The 19,654-nt window shown below is 38.8% G+C and overlaps 1 protein-coding gene and 1 non-coding gene across 2 annotated transcripts in view; one reads left to right on the top strand and one right to left on the bottom strand.

Annotated features, from left to right (window-relative positions):
• The first annotated feature begins 5,156 nt into the window (after window positions 1-5,156).
• The window catches only part of LOC124709068 (NAD(P)H pyrophosphatase NUDT13, mitochondrial-like), a 63,771-nt gene continuing 49,273 nt past the window's right edge, over window positions 5,157-19,654 (top strand). The window contains exons 1-2 of the mRNA XM_047240719.1: window positions 5,157-5,900; window positions 5,990-6,192. Coding sequence (XP_047096675.1) covers window positions 5,648-5,900; window positions 5,990-6,192 — 456 coding nt within the window. The 5' untranslated portion in view covers window positions 5,157-5,647. The remainder of the gene's footprint in view (window positions 5,901-5,989; window positions 6,193-19,654) is intronic.
• On the bottom strand, window positions 8,356-8,430 carry Trnai-uau. Its single transcript has one exon. It is a non-coding gene; the product is annotated as a tRNA-Ile (tRNA).

Below are 19,654 nucleotides of genomic sequence, written 5' to 3'. Positions count from 1 at the left end.
AAATCCTCTAAGAGCTGTCTTGAATCTTCACAAGTCTCTCTCAACAGCCTTGATGTGGATAGATACGTACAGCAACCAGTAATCAGAGTCGGAACTGCGACTGCAAAATCACAAGGATAATTAAACATTTTTGCTGTTAGTAATTACAAGCAATATAATTGACAGCGTAGATTGATAATATTTGTTGTAATGAAAGCCACTCAATGGGGTATATTTCACATTTGCAAGAACGATCTCACTTAAGTAATTAAGTTCATCGAAACACTTGGAAACTAACCTCTCGTCCGACGAAGACAGTCTAAAGACGCAATGGCAATTTCTTCAGATCTGGTGACAATGATATTATGAGTTATCACTTTACTGAGTGGTTGAAATATAGCTCGGGTTTCTGTGAACAGTAATGACAGTGTTGTTGAGTTGCAATTTTCTGTGTGGACAGATGTAACTTTTTCATACGATGGTAAGTCGCAGAAATCGCAGGAGTCACAGAAATCGCAAAAGTAGCAGTAATCTCAGAAGTCGCAGAAGTAACAGAAATCACGTTCGTCTCGCGCATGGAGGTAAGAATACCTCCATGATTAAAATAATTGAATGCTAATCTAAAAGCGATCGCTTGATATTCGGTACATCATTAAACGTGTGATTTAATTAACTTAATTGTTTGTTTTTTATTCGGCCGGTACTTAATAATAACCTGATCCTAAGATACAGATGCTTCAGTAGCTGATAAGTGGTCTTTGGTTTTTTTTAAAAAAAATCTCACAGTAGCTGATAAGTGTTTTTTGGCTTTTTAAAAAAAAATCTCACGAGATAGAATAAACTGATCCTACTTTATGAAGCAATCAATAAAAAAACTAAACTAAAACATAACAGCTTTTGCTGTTATGTTTTAGCAGTAGCTGATAAGTGTTTTTTTGGCTTTTTTTTAAAAAAAATCTCACGAAATAGAATAAACAGCAAAAGCTGTTATGTTTTAGTTTAGTTTTTTTATTGATTGCTTAATAAAGTAGGATCAGTTTATTCTATCTCATGAGATTTTTTTTTAAAGCCAAAAAACACTTATCAGCTACTGAAGGGAGCTACAACACTAAGAAGAATCGCTTCTCGGCTTTTGACAAGATATTGCTTAATAAAGTAGGATCAGTTTATTATATCTCGTGAGATTTTTTTTTAAAAAAAGCCAAAAAACACTTATTAGCTACTGAAGGGAGCTACAACACTAACAAGAATCGCTTCTCGGCTTTTGACATGATCAATGTTTATCTCTCTCGCATTCCTTTGTTTCTCAACATTCTCTTTAGCTCTTTCATCTTTGTAATACATGGTCTCTGGCGACTTGTGACGTCATTGTTCAAAGCCGACGGGTTGTATCCCCTGCTGCACTAGACCCAAAAATTAAGCAGAATAATAGCAACATACTTACACTGCAATTTAAACGAAAAATCACGATCACGTTGCTACGATACCAAAACAATTATGGAAGACTACGTCATCCAATAGGAACACGAGACTATAAATTGCTAAACTTGCAGCGCTCCAAGTGGCCTGGGACCAAACCAACGTCGTGTTACCGGAAATCCCTATATGAGTTTCACCCCCCTGAAGGCATCAGCATGCCATGTTCAAAGAATATCCGCGTTTCGAAAACTACCAGCGATATTGGCTTGCATGAGAGACGACGTCATGCCATGATATGACGTCAGGATTCCTCGGGGCCCGCGAGACGCTTCTACAGAAATCGCGGAAGTAGCAGAAATCGCTCAGATGGAAACCCAGTTCTAACCAAAGAAGGGAAAGCAGAAAGGTGGACGGACTATATAGAGGGTCTATACAAGGGTGATGTACTTGAGGACAATATTATGGAAATGGAAAAGGATGTAGATGAAGATGAAATGGGAGATATGATACTGCGTGAAGAGTTTGACACAGCACTGAAAGATCTGAGTCGAAACAAGGCCCCCGGAGTAGACAACATTCCATTGGAGCTACTGACGGCCTTGGAAGAGCCAGTCCTGACAAAACTCTACCATCTGGTGAGCAAGATGTATGAAACAGGTGAAATACCCTCAGACTTCAAGAAGAATATAATAATTCAAATCCCAAAGAAAGCAGGCGTTGACAGATGTGAAAATTACCGAACTATCAGTTTAATAAGTCACAGCTGCAAAATACTAACACGAATTCTTTACAGACGAATGGAAAAACTAGTAGAAGCCAACCTCGGGGAAGATCAGTTTGGATTCTGTAGAAACACTGGAACACGTGAGGCAATACTGACCTTACGACTTATCTTAGAAGAAAGATTAAGGAAAGGCAAACCTACGTTTCTAGCATTTGTAGACTTAGAGACAGCTTTTGACAATGTTGACTGGAATACTCTCTTTCAAATTCTAAAGGTGGCAGGCGTAAAATACAGGGAGCGAAAGGCTATTTACAATTTGTACAGAAACCAGATGGCAGTTATAAGAGTCGAGGGACATGAAAGGGAAGCAGTGGTTGGGAAGGGAGTAAGACAGGGTTGTAGCCTCTCCCCGATGTTGTTCAATCTGTATATTGAGCAAGCAGTAAAGGAAACAAAAGAAAAATTCGGAGTAGGTATTAAAATTCATGGAGAAGAAATAAAAACTTTGAGGTTCGTCGATGAAATTGTAATTCTGTCAGAGACAGCAAAGGACTTGGAAGAGCAGTTGAATGGAATGGACAGTGTCTTGAAAGGAGGATATAAGATGAACATCAACAAAAGCAAAACAAGGATAATGGAATGTAGTCTAATTAAGTTGGGTGATGCTGAGGGAATTAGATTAGGAAATGAGACACTTAAAGTGGTAAAGGAGTTTTGCTATTTGGGGAGCAAAATAACTGATGATGGTCGAAGTAGAGAGGATATAAAATGTAGACTGGCAATGGCAAGGAAAGCGTTTCTGAAGAAGAGAAATTTGTTAACATCCAGTATTGATTTAAGTGTCAGGAAGTCATTTCTGAAAGTATTCGTATGGAGTGTAGCCATGTATGGAAGTGAAACATGGACGATAAATAGTTTGGACAAGAAGAGAATAGAAGCTTTCGAAATGTGGTGCTACAGAAGAATGCTGAAGATTAGATGGGTAGATCACATAACTAATGAGGAAGTATTGAATAGGATTGGGGAGAAGAGAAGTTTGTGCCACAACTTGGCCAGAAGAAGGGATCGGTTGGTAGGACATGTTCTGAGGCATCAAGGGATCACCAATTTAGTATTGGAGGGCAGCGTGGAGGGTAAAAATCGTAGAGGGAGACCAAGAGATGAATACACTAAGCAGATTAAGAAGGATGTAGGTTGCAGTAGGTACTGGGAGATGAAAAAGCTTGCACAGGATAGAGCAGCATGGAGAGCTGCATCAAACCAGTCTCAAGACTGAAGACCACAACAACAACAGCAGAAATCGCAGTGGTAGAGTGCGGAGGGATACACGACCTGGGTTCCTTAACTGCTACTCTTAACTGCGACAAATCACAGTTAAGAATAACAGATACTGAAAAGTAGCATTCACAGAAATCACTGATATTGGAAAATCGCAGTTTAGCCCACCACTACTGAGAACCAAAGATGTTGGATTTTAATTTCTTTGCTGAGAACTTACCATGGAGCCGAACGAGTTAAAATTTTAAGTCGTTGATGGAGCCCCATGGAACTTAGTCAAAAAGGATGGGGAGGTAGAGACAAACTCCCGGGTCAGAGATTATGCTTCCAGTGTGTATTCATACTGAACAGATAATGTTCTTTTGCTCTGAGTATCAACTCTGGAGAATGTTCTCGTTTTTATTCTATTCATAAAACCCACTGCTACCAGGAAGCGGTGGTGGTAGGAAAGATAAAGGTACGTTTACACTGGGATGCGTGTATCGCTACATGTATGAGCGACATGTCAATTTGACATGTCGCGATACATCACCTCATACAAAAATTCACGGAACTTGTATGCAGACCCTCGAGCTCATACATGTCGCGTATACATTTTGTATATCGCTTTTTGGCCATATACGCGACATGTATGAGCGACATTTGAAGAACTCGCGCATGCGCAGTACTATCATATCCTGTCATCTTGTCGCCTGCCGCTTATTTTGACGATTAGCGCATGTGTAGTACCAGGCTCTTTGGCGGCTGTTTGAGTTTTGGAGGTGCCGACTATCGTTTCGACGTTAATGTATCTGCATAGAACATCAAAAAGTGCCATATGCAACATTATTCTTCGTGTTTGCGAGGCTATTGTGCAAGTTTTATGCCAAGAAGTGAAGGTAAAAGTTTTATATATATATCAGAGTATGTAATACATTCTATAATTTTTTCATGCATCTGGCACGTATATCAATTTTTTGCTATTATTCCGGTGGCCTCGCGTGATAATGTTGACAACGGATGCCGACAATCGTGTGTGAGACGTTGGCATTTGCAATCGCGCGACAATGCAAATGTTTTGTAATGAAATCTTCGTTTCAAGAGGAATCCCCAATGTCCAAAAAACGGAGTGTTACTGCCAACTGATCCTCTGGTGGAATCGCTTCCCGAAAGTTTGTGTTGGTTTTGGACACAAGAGGAGCCACAAGTGATAACAAACCGCGGAAATCCTCCATACTCATCCTAACATAATTTCTAAAATATGCGCCATCCTTTAGCGTTAATTCGCGAGAAACTCTCTCTGTCAGCATCTACGCTTCCTCCGCCTTTTCTTCCTATCATCTTCCAAAAGAGCAAGTGTACCAGCACATAAAAATGTGAAATCTTCCAAATCGTCGTCGAAAGCTATCGCACAGTGATACATGTCAACCAGTGTAAACGCACGCTCATACATGTCAACTCATACAAGTCGCGATACATGTCGCAAAGTCGCTTATACATGTGTCTCATACATGTGCCGATACAAATGGCAGTGTAAACGCACCTTTAAGATCCATACGGGACATATAGACCTTGATTGCCGTAACAAAGGACGGCCGAACTGAACGCTTCGTACTTCGTAGCATGACCAAAGTTGCGCCACTGAAAACTGAGGGTTCACACGTGCACACATACAACTTCATTACATCTGCAGTAGCTGCCACCTGTTGTGGCGACATGTTTTTTGCGATTGTGAACTCGTCTTTATGCGAATAGAAGGTGGGGGGGGATGAACGTGTAATTAATTCGTAATTATATTTATGATATTTTTTTTTCTTTTTTAATTTGAATAGCACCGCGAGTTATTTAGAAAATGAAGTCGTATCTTTCTCGATATGGATGGAGTTTTAGTTGATTCAGTACATGTGACATAGAATATGTGGGTGACAATCTCCAAAAATAGATACAAGAAAAGTTTTTTTCATGCATTTAACTATCAGATGGCGCCATTTGAATCAGTTCTCGATGTAAATAGGAGGCGTCACCGTGTCAGTTGTTATCAGTGAAACAGTAGCAACAAATGTTGTCATTTCGTGTTTATTTGTGTCAAAACGAAGAAGAGTCTCAGCTGTTTTATATGCCCTAATTTAAATGACGTACCTAACAGACGACTAACTGATGATTTATTTGCCTCAGCTGTTTTATATGCCCTAATTTAAATGACGTACCTAACAGAAGACTAACTGATGATTTATTTGTGGAAGTAGAGCTACGCTATCAAGGCATAAGATGGTGACATTTAATAAGTACTTATATTTCATATTCAGAACTCGTGTTTCAAGCAGCGCAGTTTTCTTGTCACGATTTTATGCAAGACAGCATTATGTGAGAAATGCTAAGGCTCATTTGAATGCGAAAGAATCGGGCCGCTTGCCATCTGACTGCTATGCACAAGGCAAATACTTGATATTTGTTAATCAGCTTAAAAGCTTATTAGTGAATAGAGAAGAAACGCACACATTGAAACTGATATCTTACGATGGTATGGCATTTTCGCAACTAGAATACGAAGAGCAATCAATGTATTGGCACATGTAATTTTGACTGTATTCACAATCTTTTGATTTTTAGAAGTTTTGAAGTTGGGTATCAAAGCTGAAGAACATTCGATACTCCTCAGCAGTGGAACCGAGGATTGGATATTTGCTGTGGCGATTTCGACAGCAGCCAAAGAGAGAGCTAAGGATATTGAATCAGAAGTAGCTGGGAAGTTCATACCATTTAGGACGTCACTTTTTACTCTCACCCCTACAGAATCAGCAATATCATCGAAGGTAAAGCCGTTTCCAACACATTCTTTACATACCGGTATCAGCACGGACATCCTCTGGCTTCCAAAATTCGTTAAAATCTGTAGGAATGAATCCCCCGCTCCAATCCTTCTTTTAAGGAAGAAAGAACCATATGTTTTAAATAAAAGGCTTTGTTTTTGAAACAGGGTCACAATTTTGCAGCATTTGAACCACAGAAAGTTTTTGCACTTTATTTCAGGATCTAGAAATAGTATCTTGACCCTTGTATTAATTTTTTGCTACTTATGTGTAAAGTACCATATATCAATGTGTGTGTGTTAACATGTTCAGACTTAGAGAACATTGACTGTGGTAACAGTAATATTACTGGATACAGACTATGTCAGAGTAAACTGCTAGATTTAAACTCATTTATGTGGCATATGCCAGTGATAATGGATAAAGTTTTAAACTCCCCTTGAATGCAGAATGGTGTTGGGTAAGATGTAGGTTAAGTTTTTCTACGGTTGTATGGGTGAATTGGAGAAATATTTAATGTTGTGCAGTGGTACAGTCAATATGCTGAATGTATCTATTTTTTGAGTTACGGAATGATGGGGGTGGTGTTTTATATGCATACCAGTGATTAGACATGGTAAACAACAGAACATGCGAAATCCATGTCTTAAGGGTTGACATAATCAACTAACTGAATGTTGTGTGCATATCTTATGAAAGTGTTCATAGCTAACTTGATTCATATAGATTTCTTACTATTTTGTTATCTTGAAATACATCGCAGTAGAAAATATTTGAGGGAACAAAAAACTGGACTAATTTTTTGTGAAGTTGAAATATATTTGAGTTTTTGGATTGTATGCAGGCAAGAGAGATTTCCTGCACACAGCAACAGTACACTCTTCTCCAAGATTATACCAAGACCTCCCACAGTTTTTGTTGGAATAACTGGGTGTCTCTAAGAGTATTGGTAAAACTGTTTCATGAAAGTGTCCATACTGTTTCATGAAAGAGTCCATTGATCATACTTTTGGTATGATATGAGGACGACCTGTGACTTCTAAAGGTTTAATTTTAATCCTGATTTTGTCCCGTATTGATACAGAGCAAAGGTCATCATTAATATGTGATATGGCAGGAGTTCTCTGGCTGGTCCTTAGATGCATCTAGACACTCCCGGTATGTTAGTGGTAGCTACAAGAATAAATGACAAATTAAGCAGTAGTATACAGTTAGAAAAACTATGGGTCAAGCATCGAGACCTGGGGATTCTAGAGAGCATGCTTCCATGATGATTTCTTACAACCAAGAGATGACCTGTTGACATCTTTTCTTGAGGTAGCTGTCGAATCGTGATATAAGACTGTTTGAGAGGTTCAGTTGATTCTTTTTCTTAAGTAAAATATAGAGTAAAAAGCCTGTCTGAAATCAAACAGTGCTAAGATGGTCATTTCACACATGTTTATCATATTTTGAGCTTGTCACATTATTTGATGCAGATGCTGCACCATAGTGTTTTTCAGAATCCAGGTTGATATTTGTTATGGATGTTTTAAGTTTTAAGGTAATCTGTCTGCTGTCCAAGAACAGTGTGCTCAAAGGCTCGAAGATATTGCAGGTAATCACTGTGAAATTGGCTCTATATCACTGTTTTCAGATAGTCAGCTGCCTTTCCTCATGTTCCCATCTGAACCATATATTGCTTTCAATATTTTCAACTACATGAGTGACTATCAGCCAGTGTGAGCAGCAACTGTTGCATCTTATGAGAAGCACATAGCACTAATCCTCTACTGGGTTATAGTTTCAATGTGACATCTGATAAAACAAATAAAACTTTTGTAAAGGTAGCTTTCATAGATTATGGTTGAAATGATTCAAGCAATGTATGGACTGTCTTCTGACTTAGAATTATAAGGGTTTTTTTTTTTTTTTTTTTTTTTTTTTTTTTTTTTTTTTTTTTTTTTTTTTTTTTTTTTGAGAATTTTCAATTATTTTTTTATGGAAAAATATTTTATCTTGGTTGATAAAATTATGTTTAGAAAGAGGGTGAACCCATGGAGTTATGGTCTGAAAGAACATACCATCAGTGACCATCAGCGCTCTTGGAATGAAATGGCAATTAAATCAAGACCCTAAGCTGTCTACAGGAGTTGATATACGTCAACGGGGACAGCTGAAAATGTGTGCCCCAACCAGGACTCGAACCTGGGATCTCCTGCTTATATGGCAGATGCTCTATCCATCTGAGCCACCGAGGGCACAGGGGATAGTGCAACTGCAGGGATTTATCCCTTGCACGCTCCCCGTGAGACCCACATTCCCAACTTAATGTCCACACACTACATTTGTAGTGTCCCTGCCCTTACACTCTTTACTCGCGTCAGACAATCTTACCGAGTGCCGTAAAAGTTAAAATTTCTCAAATTTTGCACCACAGAATGTTGGCACTCTGATTGTACCCTCCACCACAAGTACAGTGACCAATCAACATGCCATGCAATTTTTAGAATATTCAGGATGAGGGTTTCGAGAAAATGATTTATAAAGAATCAAAAAATTTCAGATTCACTCATTTTACGTAGAAGTTTTTTAATAGTTTAAGAATTTCAGGCATTAATGTCATTGCTGACACACAGTAGTCTTTCCACTATATCATTTCTCAAGACAGTTAACATGTTGTGACTATCCATATTCTCAAAACATAATTTTGAAGTTTGCTAAAAGGTAGAAATTTTTGTAGTCTCTTTTTCCAAATTAAAGATGGAAAAAAGCTCAGAAGTACATATGTCATAATCATGTCTGATAGTATTGGGAACAAGGTTTTTATTAAAAATAATCCAGATCTCTATCACTTGTAGTTTTTTATTATAATTCTTTTGACTTTTTTCCCTTCTTTACACTTTTCAAATATTCTCATTTAGAGAGGTCTACAATTTTTTAACAAGTCATCAGAAAATCCAACTATTTTGATTTTTGAGAGGTGTCTTGTGGAATTTTGACATATTTTTTCAGAAAACTTTGAAATAATGATGTGATACATTTCCTCTTGACCATAATGGTTTGAGATGAAATCGCCCTTGTATCAGATATAGAGCAAAGTTGAATGTAGATCTTGAGCTGAGCTACAGATCATTCTGTTACCACAACATTTGTTTCATAGTCACAGGTATGTAAGCAGAGCAACACAGATGAAGGTCACCCTAGCAAAGGTACGGGCTGCAAACAGGGAAATTTATTGAGATTAGTGACTGATAAAGGGTAGATCATTACTATGCAAATCCTGAGAATGAGTATCTGAAAAACAGTGAAGCTGGTTGGACATTCACATGCTACTGTTGTGAGTGTCTGCGAAAAGTGGTAGAACAGTGAAACTACCACTGGACACTAAATGATTGGAAGTCCATGACTCTTCACGGAACATGGGGTTTGGAGGCTTGTCTGCACTGTGAAGTAGGATAAATTGTGATCTGTGGCATCTCTGCTGGAAGAACACACTCACAAGTGTTTCGGAGCACACTGTTCATTGTACATTGTTGAACAAGGAGCTCCACAGCAGACTACCCCTGCGTGTTCACACATTGACCCAACGACATCATCAGTTATGATTGCAGTGGTCGTGGGACCATTGGAATTGGACTGTCAATCAAAGGAGGCATGTCAGCTCTTCTGCTGAACCGCATTTTTTCTATACTAGCTTGATGGCTATCTACACACATGCCATAATTAAGGTGAACAGCGGCTCGAAATGTGCAGTGTGCCATGGATGCAGGCTGGTGGGAGCAGTGTTATGCTATGGGAGACATTCTCCTGTGTTTGCATGGGACCTGTGGTAGTAATTGAAGACATGCTGACCATTGCGAATTTGCCTGATGTAAATCCAATGGAGCCCATCTGGGTCGCTATAAGGTCTGCATGTGCAATCAGAGACCTGTTATTTATGTGAAGTTATGTGACCTATATGTAGACATCTAATCCCGCACGCCTCCACAAACCTACCAACAAACTGTCAGATCCCTGATACACAGGATCAGTGATGTATTTAATTCCAAAGGCGGACAAACAAGCTATTAAGTAGATGCTCATAATGTTTTGGGTCATCAGTATATATGCCCACTTCAAGATATGAAACTTTCCACTTATTGTTATTTCAGTTGCCCTAAGATTGATGTCTCCAGTGCAAGAGCAGAAAATTATCCATTGTTGGTTGCAAATATCAGATCTTGCAATTACCCCATCTAAATACGGAATACCTGAAAGTTCAGCTGCAGCAGCACCAACTACAAGAGCAAAAACACCTGTTTCAGTAGGAACATCAGCTGCCTTTGGAGCAAGAACAACTGCATTAGAAATAAGTTGCTACTCTGTGCAAACAACACCAAGCAGGAACGGAAAACATGAACAACATCTTTGTGAAGTTTTTGCTTGGTTGTTTGGTGATATGGAAGCTACAGAAATTCAGCTGACACCTCACCGGTGAATGTCTCACTGGTGCTACAGAAGCCGTGTTCATCAGTTAACTATATTTAGGATAATCACTGCATGCATGCACCCCCCCCCCCCCCACACACACACACACACACTCTTTTGTAATGTGTATCCAGCTCCATTTATAATGTAAACAATCAATTTTTGAGAAAATAATTTAATTGTATAGATAAAAAATTACTCACCAAGCAGCAGCAGAACACATGCATAAAAGAAGGTTGTAAACAGGCAAGCTTTCAGAGCCAATGGCTCCTTCTTCACGCAGAAGAGTTGAAGGGGAAGGAAAAGGATTGGAGAGGTGTAGGAAAAGGGGTAGATTTTGGGAAAGTCACCCAGAACCACAGGTCAGAGACTTACCCCAAGAGATGAGAAGGTAAGTCTGATTGTTGGGGACTGCATTGGATGACATTTGAAAACCTTTTCAAATCTCCTCTGCTGCAGTCCCCAACAACCAGTCTTTTCTTCTCACACTGTGCAGTAAGTCTCCCCTGATCCATTGTTCTGGGTGACTTTCCCGAAATCTACCCCTTTCCCTAGCTCTCTTCAATTCTTTTCCTTTACCCCTCTTTTCCCCCTTCAATCCTTCTTCCTGAAGAAGGAGCCACTGGTTCTGAAAGCGTACCTAATTACAACCTTATTTTATGTGTGTGTTTTACCCACCACTTGGTGAGTAGATTTATCTATCCAATTAAATTATCCATTTATAATGATTGTGAAATGTATAATTAATGTTAATCAGCTCTAGATGCCTAGCGTTGCAGAAGTTCAAACAACACACCGAATGTTCTTGCTAGCTCCATAATTCACTATTCTGTGTGTTTTATTTGTAGAAAAGACTTCTCAGTAGACAACACACACCAAGCAAAGCTGGTAGAGGCTGCATCTCCAGTCACCAAGGAGGCATTTTAGCAATCTTTTGAGGTGCCTTATCCAAATTGTTATAAAGTTCTACAGCAACAGATCAGCTGAATCTGGAAGCCCTTAGCTTTCTTTTCCCAAAAGGCTAACATACATACCATGCTATCTACTGAAATTTCAGCTACGTATGAGGCAATAAAGCACTATAGATCGTTGACCAAAGGCCTAGTCTTTACCACATGTAGTAACCTCTGATGTTTGTATTTTTCCAGCTGTCATTTTATTCTGTCTGAGGTTCAGGTGAACCATTGCAATTTTATTGCACAGCTCACAACTGGCACCTGTCGTGTGTGTGTGTGTGTGTGTGTGTGGAAGACCAAGAACGAAGTGCTTGGATTAGAAAGGGTGAAAGACAGGGGTGTAGTCTTTTGCCTCTACCGTTCAATCTGTACATGAAAGAAGCCATGGCGGAAATAAAAGAAAAATTCAAGATTGGGATAAAAATCAAAGCAAAAGGATATCGGGATAAGATTCGCTGATGACATTGCTATCCTTAGTGAAAGTGAAGAAGACTTACAGGATCTGTTGAATGGAATGAACAGTCTAATGAATACAGAATACGGACCGAGAGTAAATTGAAGAAAATGAAAATAAAGCAGACTAATATGTTTCGTAGACTCCTGGACATGTACTGGCCACAGAAACGTACCCACAGGTCAGCCTGACCGTGCTATCAATTATATTGAATGGGCCAATATTTAATGTCATCTCTTCCAAAGAATTATTATCTAAATTTTGGAGGTTCGTGTATTCAAAAACGACAAACATGCACTAATGGCTTTTACTCTCTTATAAAGATACATGATGTAAATATCAGTTTTAAGCTACTTTTTGTATTCGGATGTATTGCAGTTAGTTTCTGTTGTCAAGGCAACCAGAGATGCTCATGCTTATTACTAAACAGTCAAGCACACAATAATGTTAAGTGTATCTCTGATTTGCATAGTGTAACTGTCAAAATATTTCACTTTTCACTATTAATCTTTCAATAAACTTTAAAAAACTGTCAAGAACTTTTGGATTAACTTTAACTAGTCCCACTGTTTTCCAAAAAGCTCATTCAGAATCGTAACAACAAATTAATCACGTCCTTAAGCAAAAAAAACTGTGCAGTCATACAATTTTGGATTGCTTCTGTGTTGCGTATTATTTAGCCCTTTATCTCTCTTTTTTTTTTTTTTTTAGCTGATTAGTATCTTGATTCAGTTTTGATAACTAACTTCAAACATGCACACTTCCAAAATTAAAATCTTCAACAACAGGTTTTTTTTTTTTCTTTTCACAGTAATGATCTTCTCCATTGGTTTATTGATAATTCTTCACGATACTTGTAGTATAGTATACATATCCATCCAACGACTGACTTCAATGGAATACAGACATGAACTGAACAAAATTACAATAGCAACAGGTTCTTTTTCATATTAACAATGTAATAATTTTTTCTTCGTCGAATCTGCTAGCCCAGTGACATCGTCCTCCTTTAACATGCCTTGGCTGTCAGTTCAGCACATACGGTGACCAACTTCTGAAGCTGTCGTTACTGTGCTGCTATCAGTCCACCATTGCCATTTCAGCAACCTAGAACACATGGGAAAAAAAAAACCACTGCACACAGTACATCTGTTACGTAATTTTAACCTGTTACATCTATAAATATTAACCACGAATCTCGTTAACTACATGTTGCTTCATATAATACAGTATTCTTACCGAGATCATATACCGAACAGCGTTCTTGAAGGAAGGCAGTGCTGATTGGTAAACAATGTGCGATATTCACTCAAGAATATCAGCACACCAGCCCAGTCTACTAGTATCAAACATAGTTCTTAATTTGAGGAAGAAGTTTCTGAGAATGTACGCTAGAGCACAGCATTGTATGGTTGTAAATCATGGAATGCAGGAAAACAGGAACAGAAGAGAATCAAAGAATTTGAACTGTGGTGCCACAGAAGAATGTTGAAAATTAGGTGAACTGATAAGGTAAGGAATGAAGAGGTTCTCCTGCAGAATCAGCGAAGAAAGGAATATATGGAAAACACTGACAAGAAGAAGGGACAGGATGATAGGACATCTGCTAAGACATCAGGGAATAACTTCCATGGTCCAGATGAAGCCGTAGAGGGTAAAAACTGTAGAGGAAGATAGAGATTTGAATACATCCAACAATAATTGAGGATGTAGGTTGCAAGTGCTACTCTGAGATGAAAAGGTTGGCACAGGAGAGGAATTCATGGTGGCCCACATCAAACCAATCAGAAGACCACAGGAGAGGAATTCATGGTGGCCCACATCAAACCAATCAGAAGACAGATGACTCAAAAGAAAGAAAGGAAAAAAATGTCTCTTTTGCAAGGGATGTTAGGTGCACATGCACATGATCCCCTTTTAGCTTTCTGCCTGCTATTGAGGGGGATGTAAGGGAAACAAATTCCACCTCTTTCTTGCAGAGCAGGCAGCATACTGGAATCAACATTGCATTCACAACATGTGCTATAATGCTACAGCAAGTTGTCTTGTTAAGACTGCTACTAGGCAGAAACACTCTATACTGGCCTGAGGTCATCGAACTTTAATTAATTCCTTCACTTCTGTGGAAGTGCCACATTATATTGTGTATATAATACAGTCACCACCCTGATTTTGTTACTTCAGATATGAGAGCGGCTCTTTTCCCTGTGGGTCTGGATTACTACTTTGCTGGAAGTTGTCCTACTGGAAAATCAAACACTGTAGGGTGTGGCTCACACTTTCTATCATCTGGCCAAAGCTTGAGATGTAGTAGGAGAAGCAGAATAAATTTTCTCTGTAGTGTAATTCCTATGCAGTCTCTCACAAATAAAGTTTAAATGGGGATTATCAAGGCAAATTATGCTGCTGATATTGTCCATGATCTAGAGAATATATATGATTGAATACAATGTAAAATTTCGTTAGATAGTGTCAGTAGTGATGAAATCTGACTTTATTGGCAAAAAATAAGAATGAGGCAATAATTTTTCAAGTTTTCACATCATTGTCCATTTTCTGGTGAAATATCAGGACCCTGTAGGAAGTTCACTGGGCCATGTGACTCTTCTTCCACTGAACCATCAGGAAGACCAATCACATTCTGGTGGAAATAAGAATCGTGAAAGTCAGTGAAAAAAATGTGAGTTTTTTTAAAATCCAAACAGTGATGAGTTCCTTACAACTAAACTGGTACTACAGTATTAGAAATAAACAATAAATGACTATATCTTCAATAGTGATGTGTTCAGAACAGTTTTACATACATAGTTGTCCTACTACTATGCAATCAGTTCATCATTACATATACAATAATAATAAATAATTGCATTACACAATGACTAATCAAAAATAACATGATTCACATAAAAACTTAAATTAACATTAGACAGTCATGAAGCTGTTATAACTGTATGTTTTCTTTGGCAAGCTCTTTTTTTTTTTTTTTTTTTTACACACGCATGAACAGAGTACACTGAGTCATGTAAGAGAAATTGGCTTTTGGAAAGGGATTCACTATTCTTTAAATTTTGAAGTTCACGGGAAAAAAGTTTTGAAAAAAAATTGCACCAGCATAGTTAGCACCCCCTTGTGGCAGGGACAGATTTTTAATTGTTGTGTATGTCATTCTTATGTCTAGTATCACGCATGTGATTTACTGAGTTGTTTTCAAAGAGTGTGAGGTTCTTTGGCAAAGCACATCAGAGGAAAAAAAAAAATATATTGAGATTCAGTGGCAGGTACTACTAGCTGGCTAAGCAATTTGATGCAGGAGCTTCTTGGACGTACTCTACTTATGACGTGGCTTACACTCTTCTGAACAAGGACAATGAAGATTTTTTTGAGTGAGAGTAGAGTTCCCATAGAAGATAATTCCATACGATGTGCCAGAATGAACGCAAGCAAAATAAGATACCTTTGTGACTGTTTGATCCCTGTTATGAGATAGCAATCTTAATGCAAAAGCTGTAGAGCTCATTCTGTTGACATTTTCATGAATATGGTGTTCGTAGTTTAGTTTGCAGTCTGAATGAATGCTCAGGAACATGGTGTTATCCACACTCTGTAACTTCTGGTTATTGAATGTCATTTATTATTCCTTTGGGCTTTTGTGACTTGATTGAAACCACATAAAATTTGTCTTGCTTAGGGTGGCAGAATGGGAGTTAACAGTAAACCAGTTAAAGAATTTTGATAAAATGTTGCTGGTTGCTGTTATAACTGGTGTCATCTGCAAACATGGTAAATTTGGACTCAACTACAGGCAGGTCATTAGTATAAATCAGAAACGATAAAGGATCCATGACATAACCCTGTGGGACCCAGTGATGAATAATACCCCAATTGGGCTTGACAGTTATTCCCAATTTGCAATCCACTGCTTCCAAAATTACTTTCTGCTTCCTGTTAGCAAGATAATACTTCAGCAAGTTACTTGGGCTCTTGATGGCATACTGCTGGGCTTTCTGTAATAGTAGTTTGTGATCCACATAATCAAAAGCTGCTGTCAGATAAAAGAAAATACCGTGAACTTTGCTTATTTAGGGACTCTAACAAGGAAACATCACTAAGCTCATTTTGACACAATAATAAAAGCATGTTACCAATGTCACAATGATAATTCAAAAACCTCTTACTCACTTCACTGTATAGAACTTTGCACTTGGGCATTAGGCGGGTACAGGGGGGGGTGAGCATGTGACAAACAATAGGCATACAGGAAGTTTAAAAGCTGTACTTACAGGAGGTCATAACATTACACTGTCAGAATCATGGCCCAAATTTTTATGCGGGATCGACTGCTCGGGCTGATATCTTGTAGTTGTACTATTTTCTCCACAAAATATGTGATCAAGTTGGTGATGTTTCCTTGTAAGATGTCTTCCACAAATGTGAAGATTGGTTGTTCATTGCTTATATTCTTCAGAATATGTAACTGTCATTTACTTAGAACGCTGAAGTGTTCAAAGGAGCTTGGCAATCCTGGTATGCAACAACCTTTTAAATACTTTTAAAAGTGAAACTGGCCTGTAATTATTCACTTTTGATGCATCCACATTTTTGAAAGAGATTTTACAGTAGTATATTTAATTCTCTCTGGGAATATGACTTGATACATTTTTGAGTTAAGATTATGGCTCAGTATTCTACGTATTTTGATAGAACATTATTTCAGTAGATTGCTTGAGATGCTGTCAAAGCCAGCTGTTTTTCAATAAGACAGTGGTACTCCATAAGTTCCCTATTGTTTATAGGAGATAACATCGTCTCATCAGAAGTGTTTGGAGCTTGCCATTTGAGAATATCCATCACTTCATGTAGACCCTCTGACCCACAGCCTGTTTTCTCAGTGACATTTAGAATGTATCCATTGAAAATCTCGGCAATATTTTTTGTCTTACTTTTTGTAACATTCCACATACTTTTGATTTTGTTATGTGAATTATTGTTTTTGACCAACAACTATACATGTTTTGCTTTTTCAGTCACTTTGTTTAAAATTTTGCAATATATTTTGTAGAAGTTCTGTTTATGAGCATTATTTGAATATCTGTATTCAGTAATTGCTCTTGTTTCCATTTACAGGATATTTTGGCAACCAAAGTGATCCATGGCGTTTTCACTAGTTGTCTAGTTTGCGCTCTGTAGATTCTTTTTGAGAATATGCTTTCAAACAGTAATACAGCTTCATCATTAAACGTGGTAATTTTCTATTGACATCAGGTTTTTGATAATTACGTTTCCAGTCAAATTTCTTAACGCATTGTTTAAACTTCTGAATTGTATCACCATATGAATCTGCTTGTTTCTCCAGCAGTTTGGTGGGGAGACCAAGTACTGAGTTCAGGGAATAGCATTCAGTATCATCTACTTTCTGCATTCCTCTCAGTTAGGAATATTTGCGCTAAACTTGTATACTCCTGTGTCTCAGGCTTAAGATGACGACAACTGACATCTCAGTTGATGAAATTGTAGTGTGTCCTCGTTGCCACTGTCTATTTGATCACTTAGTTACAAAAACTGTTGGCTAGACACAACACCTTTGGCTGTTGAGAATCAAACATGTTCTTTGATTATGTTGAGCTCTGCCAAAGCATGTTGGACACTGTGTCAGTGTTCTTAGTAAGGAGCATACCTGAGTTTCCAGTAAAGAACTTTAGAAAAATGCACTTACTCTGCTTGCCTGTCACATGTACCATGACTCCTGCCTTTCAGCTTTCACAACTTGTGATCTATCAAGTGTAGGGCACTGTGAAACAGTGCAACAAGTTCCACTGAAGTTCACAGCTTGAGGACCATCACCAACTAGAAATAGAAGGCAACATCTGTGCTCCCTGAAGTGCTCAATTTTGCTCCACATTCAAGAATGTTACCCTGATGAGAGATTATGAGTGGCCTAAAGCAGGTGATGGTTGCTCTCCCATAAGATGAGATGGAGAGCTTGTAGATTCCTCAACAGAAGCCAAAAATACTGAAACTGTTATCTTGTTGACAGAATGTAGGGAAATTACGAGGGCAGTTCAATAAGTAATGCAACACATTTTTTTTCTGAAACAGGGGTTGTTTTATTCAGCATTGAAATACACCAGGTTATTCCCCAATCTTTTAGCTACACAACACTATTTTTCAACGTAATCTCCATTCAATGCTACGGCCTTACGCCACCTTGAAATGAGGGCCTGTATGCCTGCACGGTACCATTCCACTGGTCGATGTCGGAGCCAACGTCGTACTGCATCAATAACTTCATCATCCGCGTAGTGCCTCCCACGGATTGCGTCCTTCATTGGGCCAAACATATGGAAATCCGATGGTGTGAGATCAGGGCTGTAGGGTGCATGAGGAAGAACAGTCCACTGAAGTTTTGTGAGCTCCTCTCGGGTGCGAAGACTTGTGTAAGGTCTTGCATTGTCATAAAGAAGGAGAAGTTCGTTCAGATTTTTGTGCCTACGAACACGCTGAAGTCGTTTCTTCAATTTCTGAAGAGTAGCACAATACACTTCAGAGTTGATTGTTTGACCATGGGGAAGGACATCGAACAGAATGACCCCTTCAGCGTCCCAGAAGACTGTAACCATGACTTTACCGGCTGAGGGTATGGCTTTAAAATTTTTCTTGGTAGGGGAGTGGGTGTGGCGCCACTCCATTGATTGCCGTTTTGTTTCAGGTTCGAAGTGATGAACCCATGTTTCATCGCCTGTAACAATCTTTGACAAGAAATTGTCACCCTCAGCCACATGATGAGCAAGCAATTCCGCACAGATGGTTCTCCTTTGCTCTTTATGGTGTTCGGTTAGACAACGAGGGACCCAGCGGGAACCAACCTTTGAATATCCCAACTGGTGAACAATTGTGACAGCACTACCAACAGAGATGTCAAGTTGAGCACTGAGTTGTTTGATGGTGATCCGTCGATCATCTCGAACGAGTGTGTTCGCACGCTCCGCCATTGCAGGAGTCACAGCTGTGCATGGCCGGCCTGCACGCGGGAGATCAGACAGTCTTGCTTGACCTTACGGCGATGATGACAACGACTCACCATGCTTTTGTCCACTGCCAGATCACCGTAGACATTCTACAAGCACCTATGAATATCTGAGATGCCCTGGTTTTCCGCCAAAAGAAACTCGATCACTGCCCATTGTTTGCAACGCATATCCGTTACAGACGCCATTTTAACAGCTCCGTACAGCGCTGCCACCTGTCGGAAGTCAATGAAACTATACGAGACGAAGCGGGAATGTTTGAAAATATTCCACAAGAAATTTCCGGTTTTTTCAACCAAAATTGGCCGAGAAAAAAAATGTGTTGCGTTACTTATTGAACTGCCCTCGTAATAGCACTCAATGACAGTGCAACTTCATTGCTAATTTTAGGTGACCACTAGCATACAAGTAGGTAAGGAAGGATTGTATTCCAACAGTGATACAGAACACTGTTTCACTCCTTAATAACTCAGGTTTGCACAAAAGGATGTCCAAATGATATATGCCAAAGCTTGAACATGACTAAATATGTGTAGTCTCTTTGATAATATGTAAAGAAAGATTGCCACAGAATCCAATAG

This window comes from Schistocerca piceifrons, chromosome 1 (assembly GCF_021461385.2).
Source record: "Schistocerca piceifrons isolate TAMUIC-IGC-003096 chromosome 1, iqSchPice1.1, whole genome shotgun sequence".
NCBI lineage: Eukaryota > Metazoa > Arthropoda > Insecta > Orthoptera > Acrididae > Schistocerca > Schistocerca piceifrons.
This window is presented reverse-complemented; position numbering and strand designations above follow the sequence as displayed.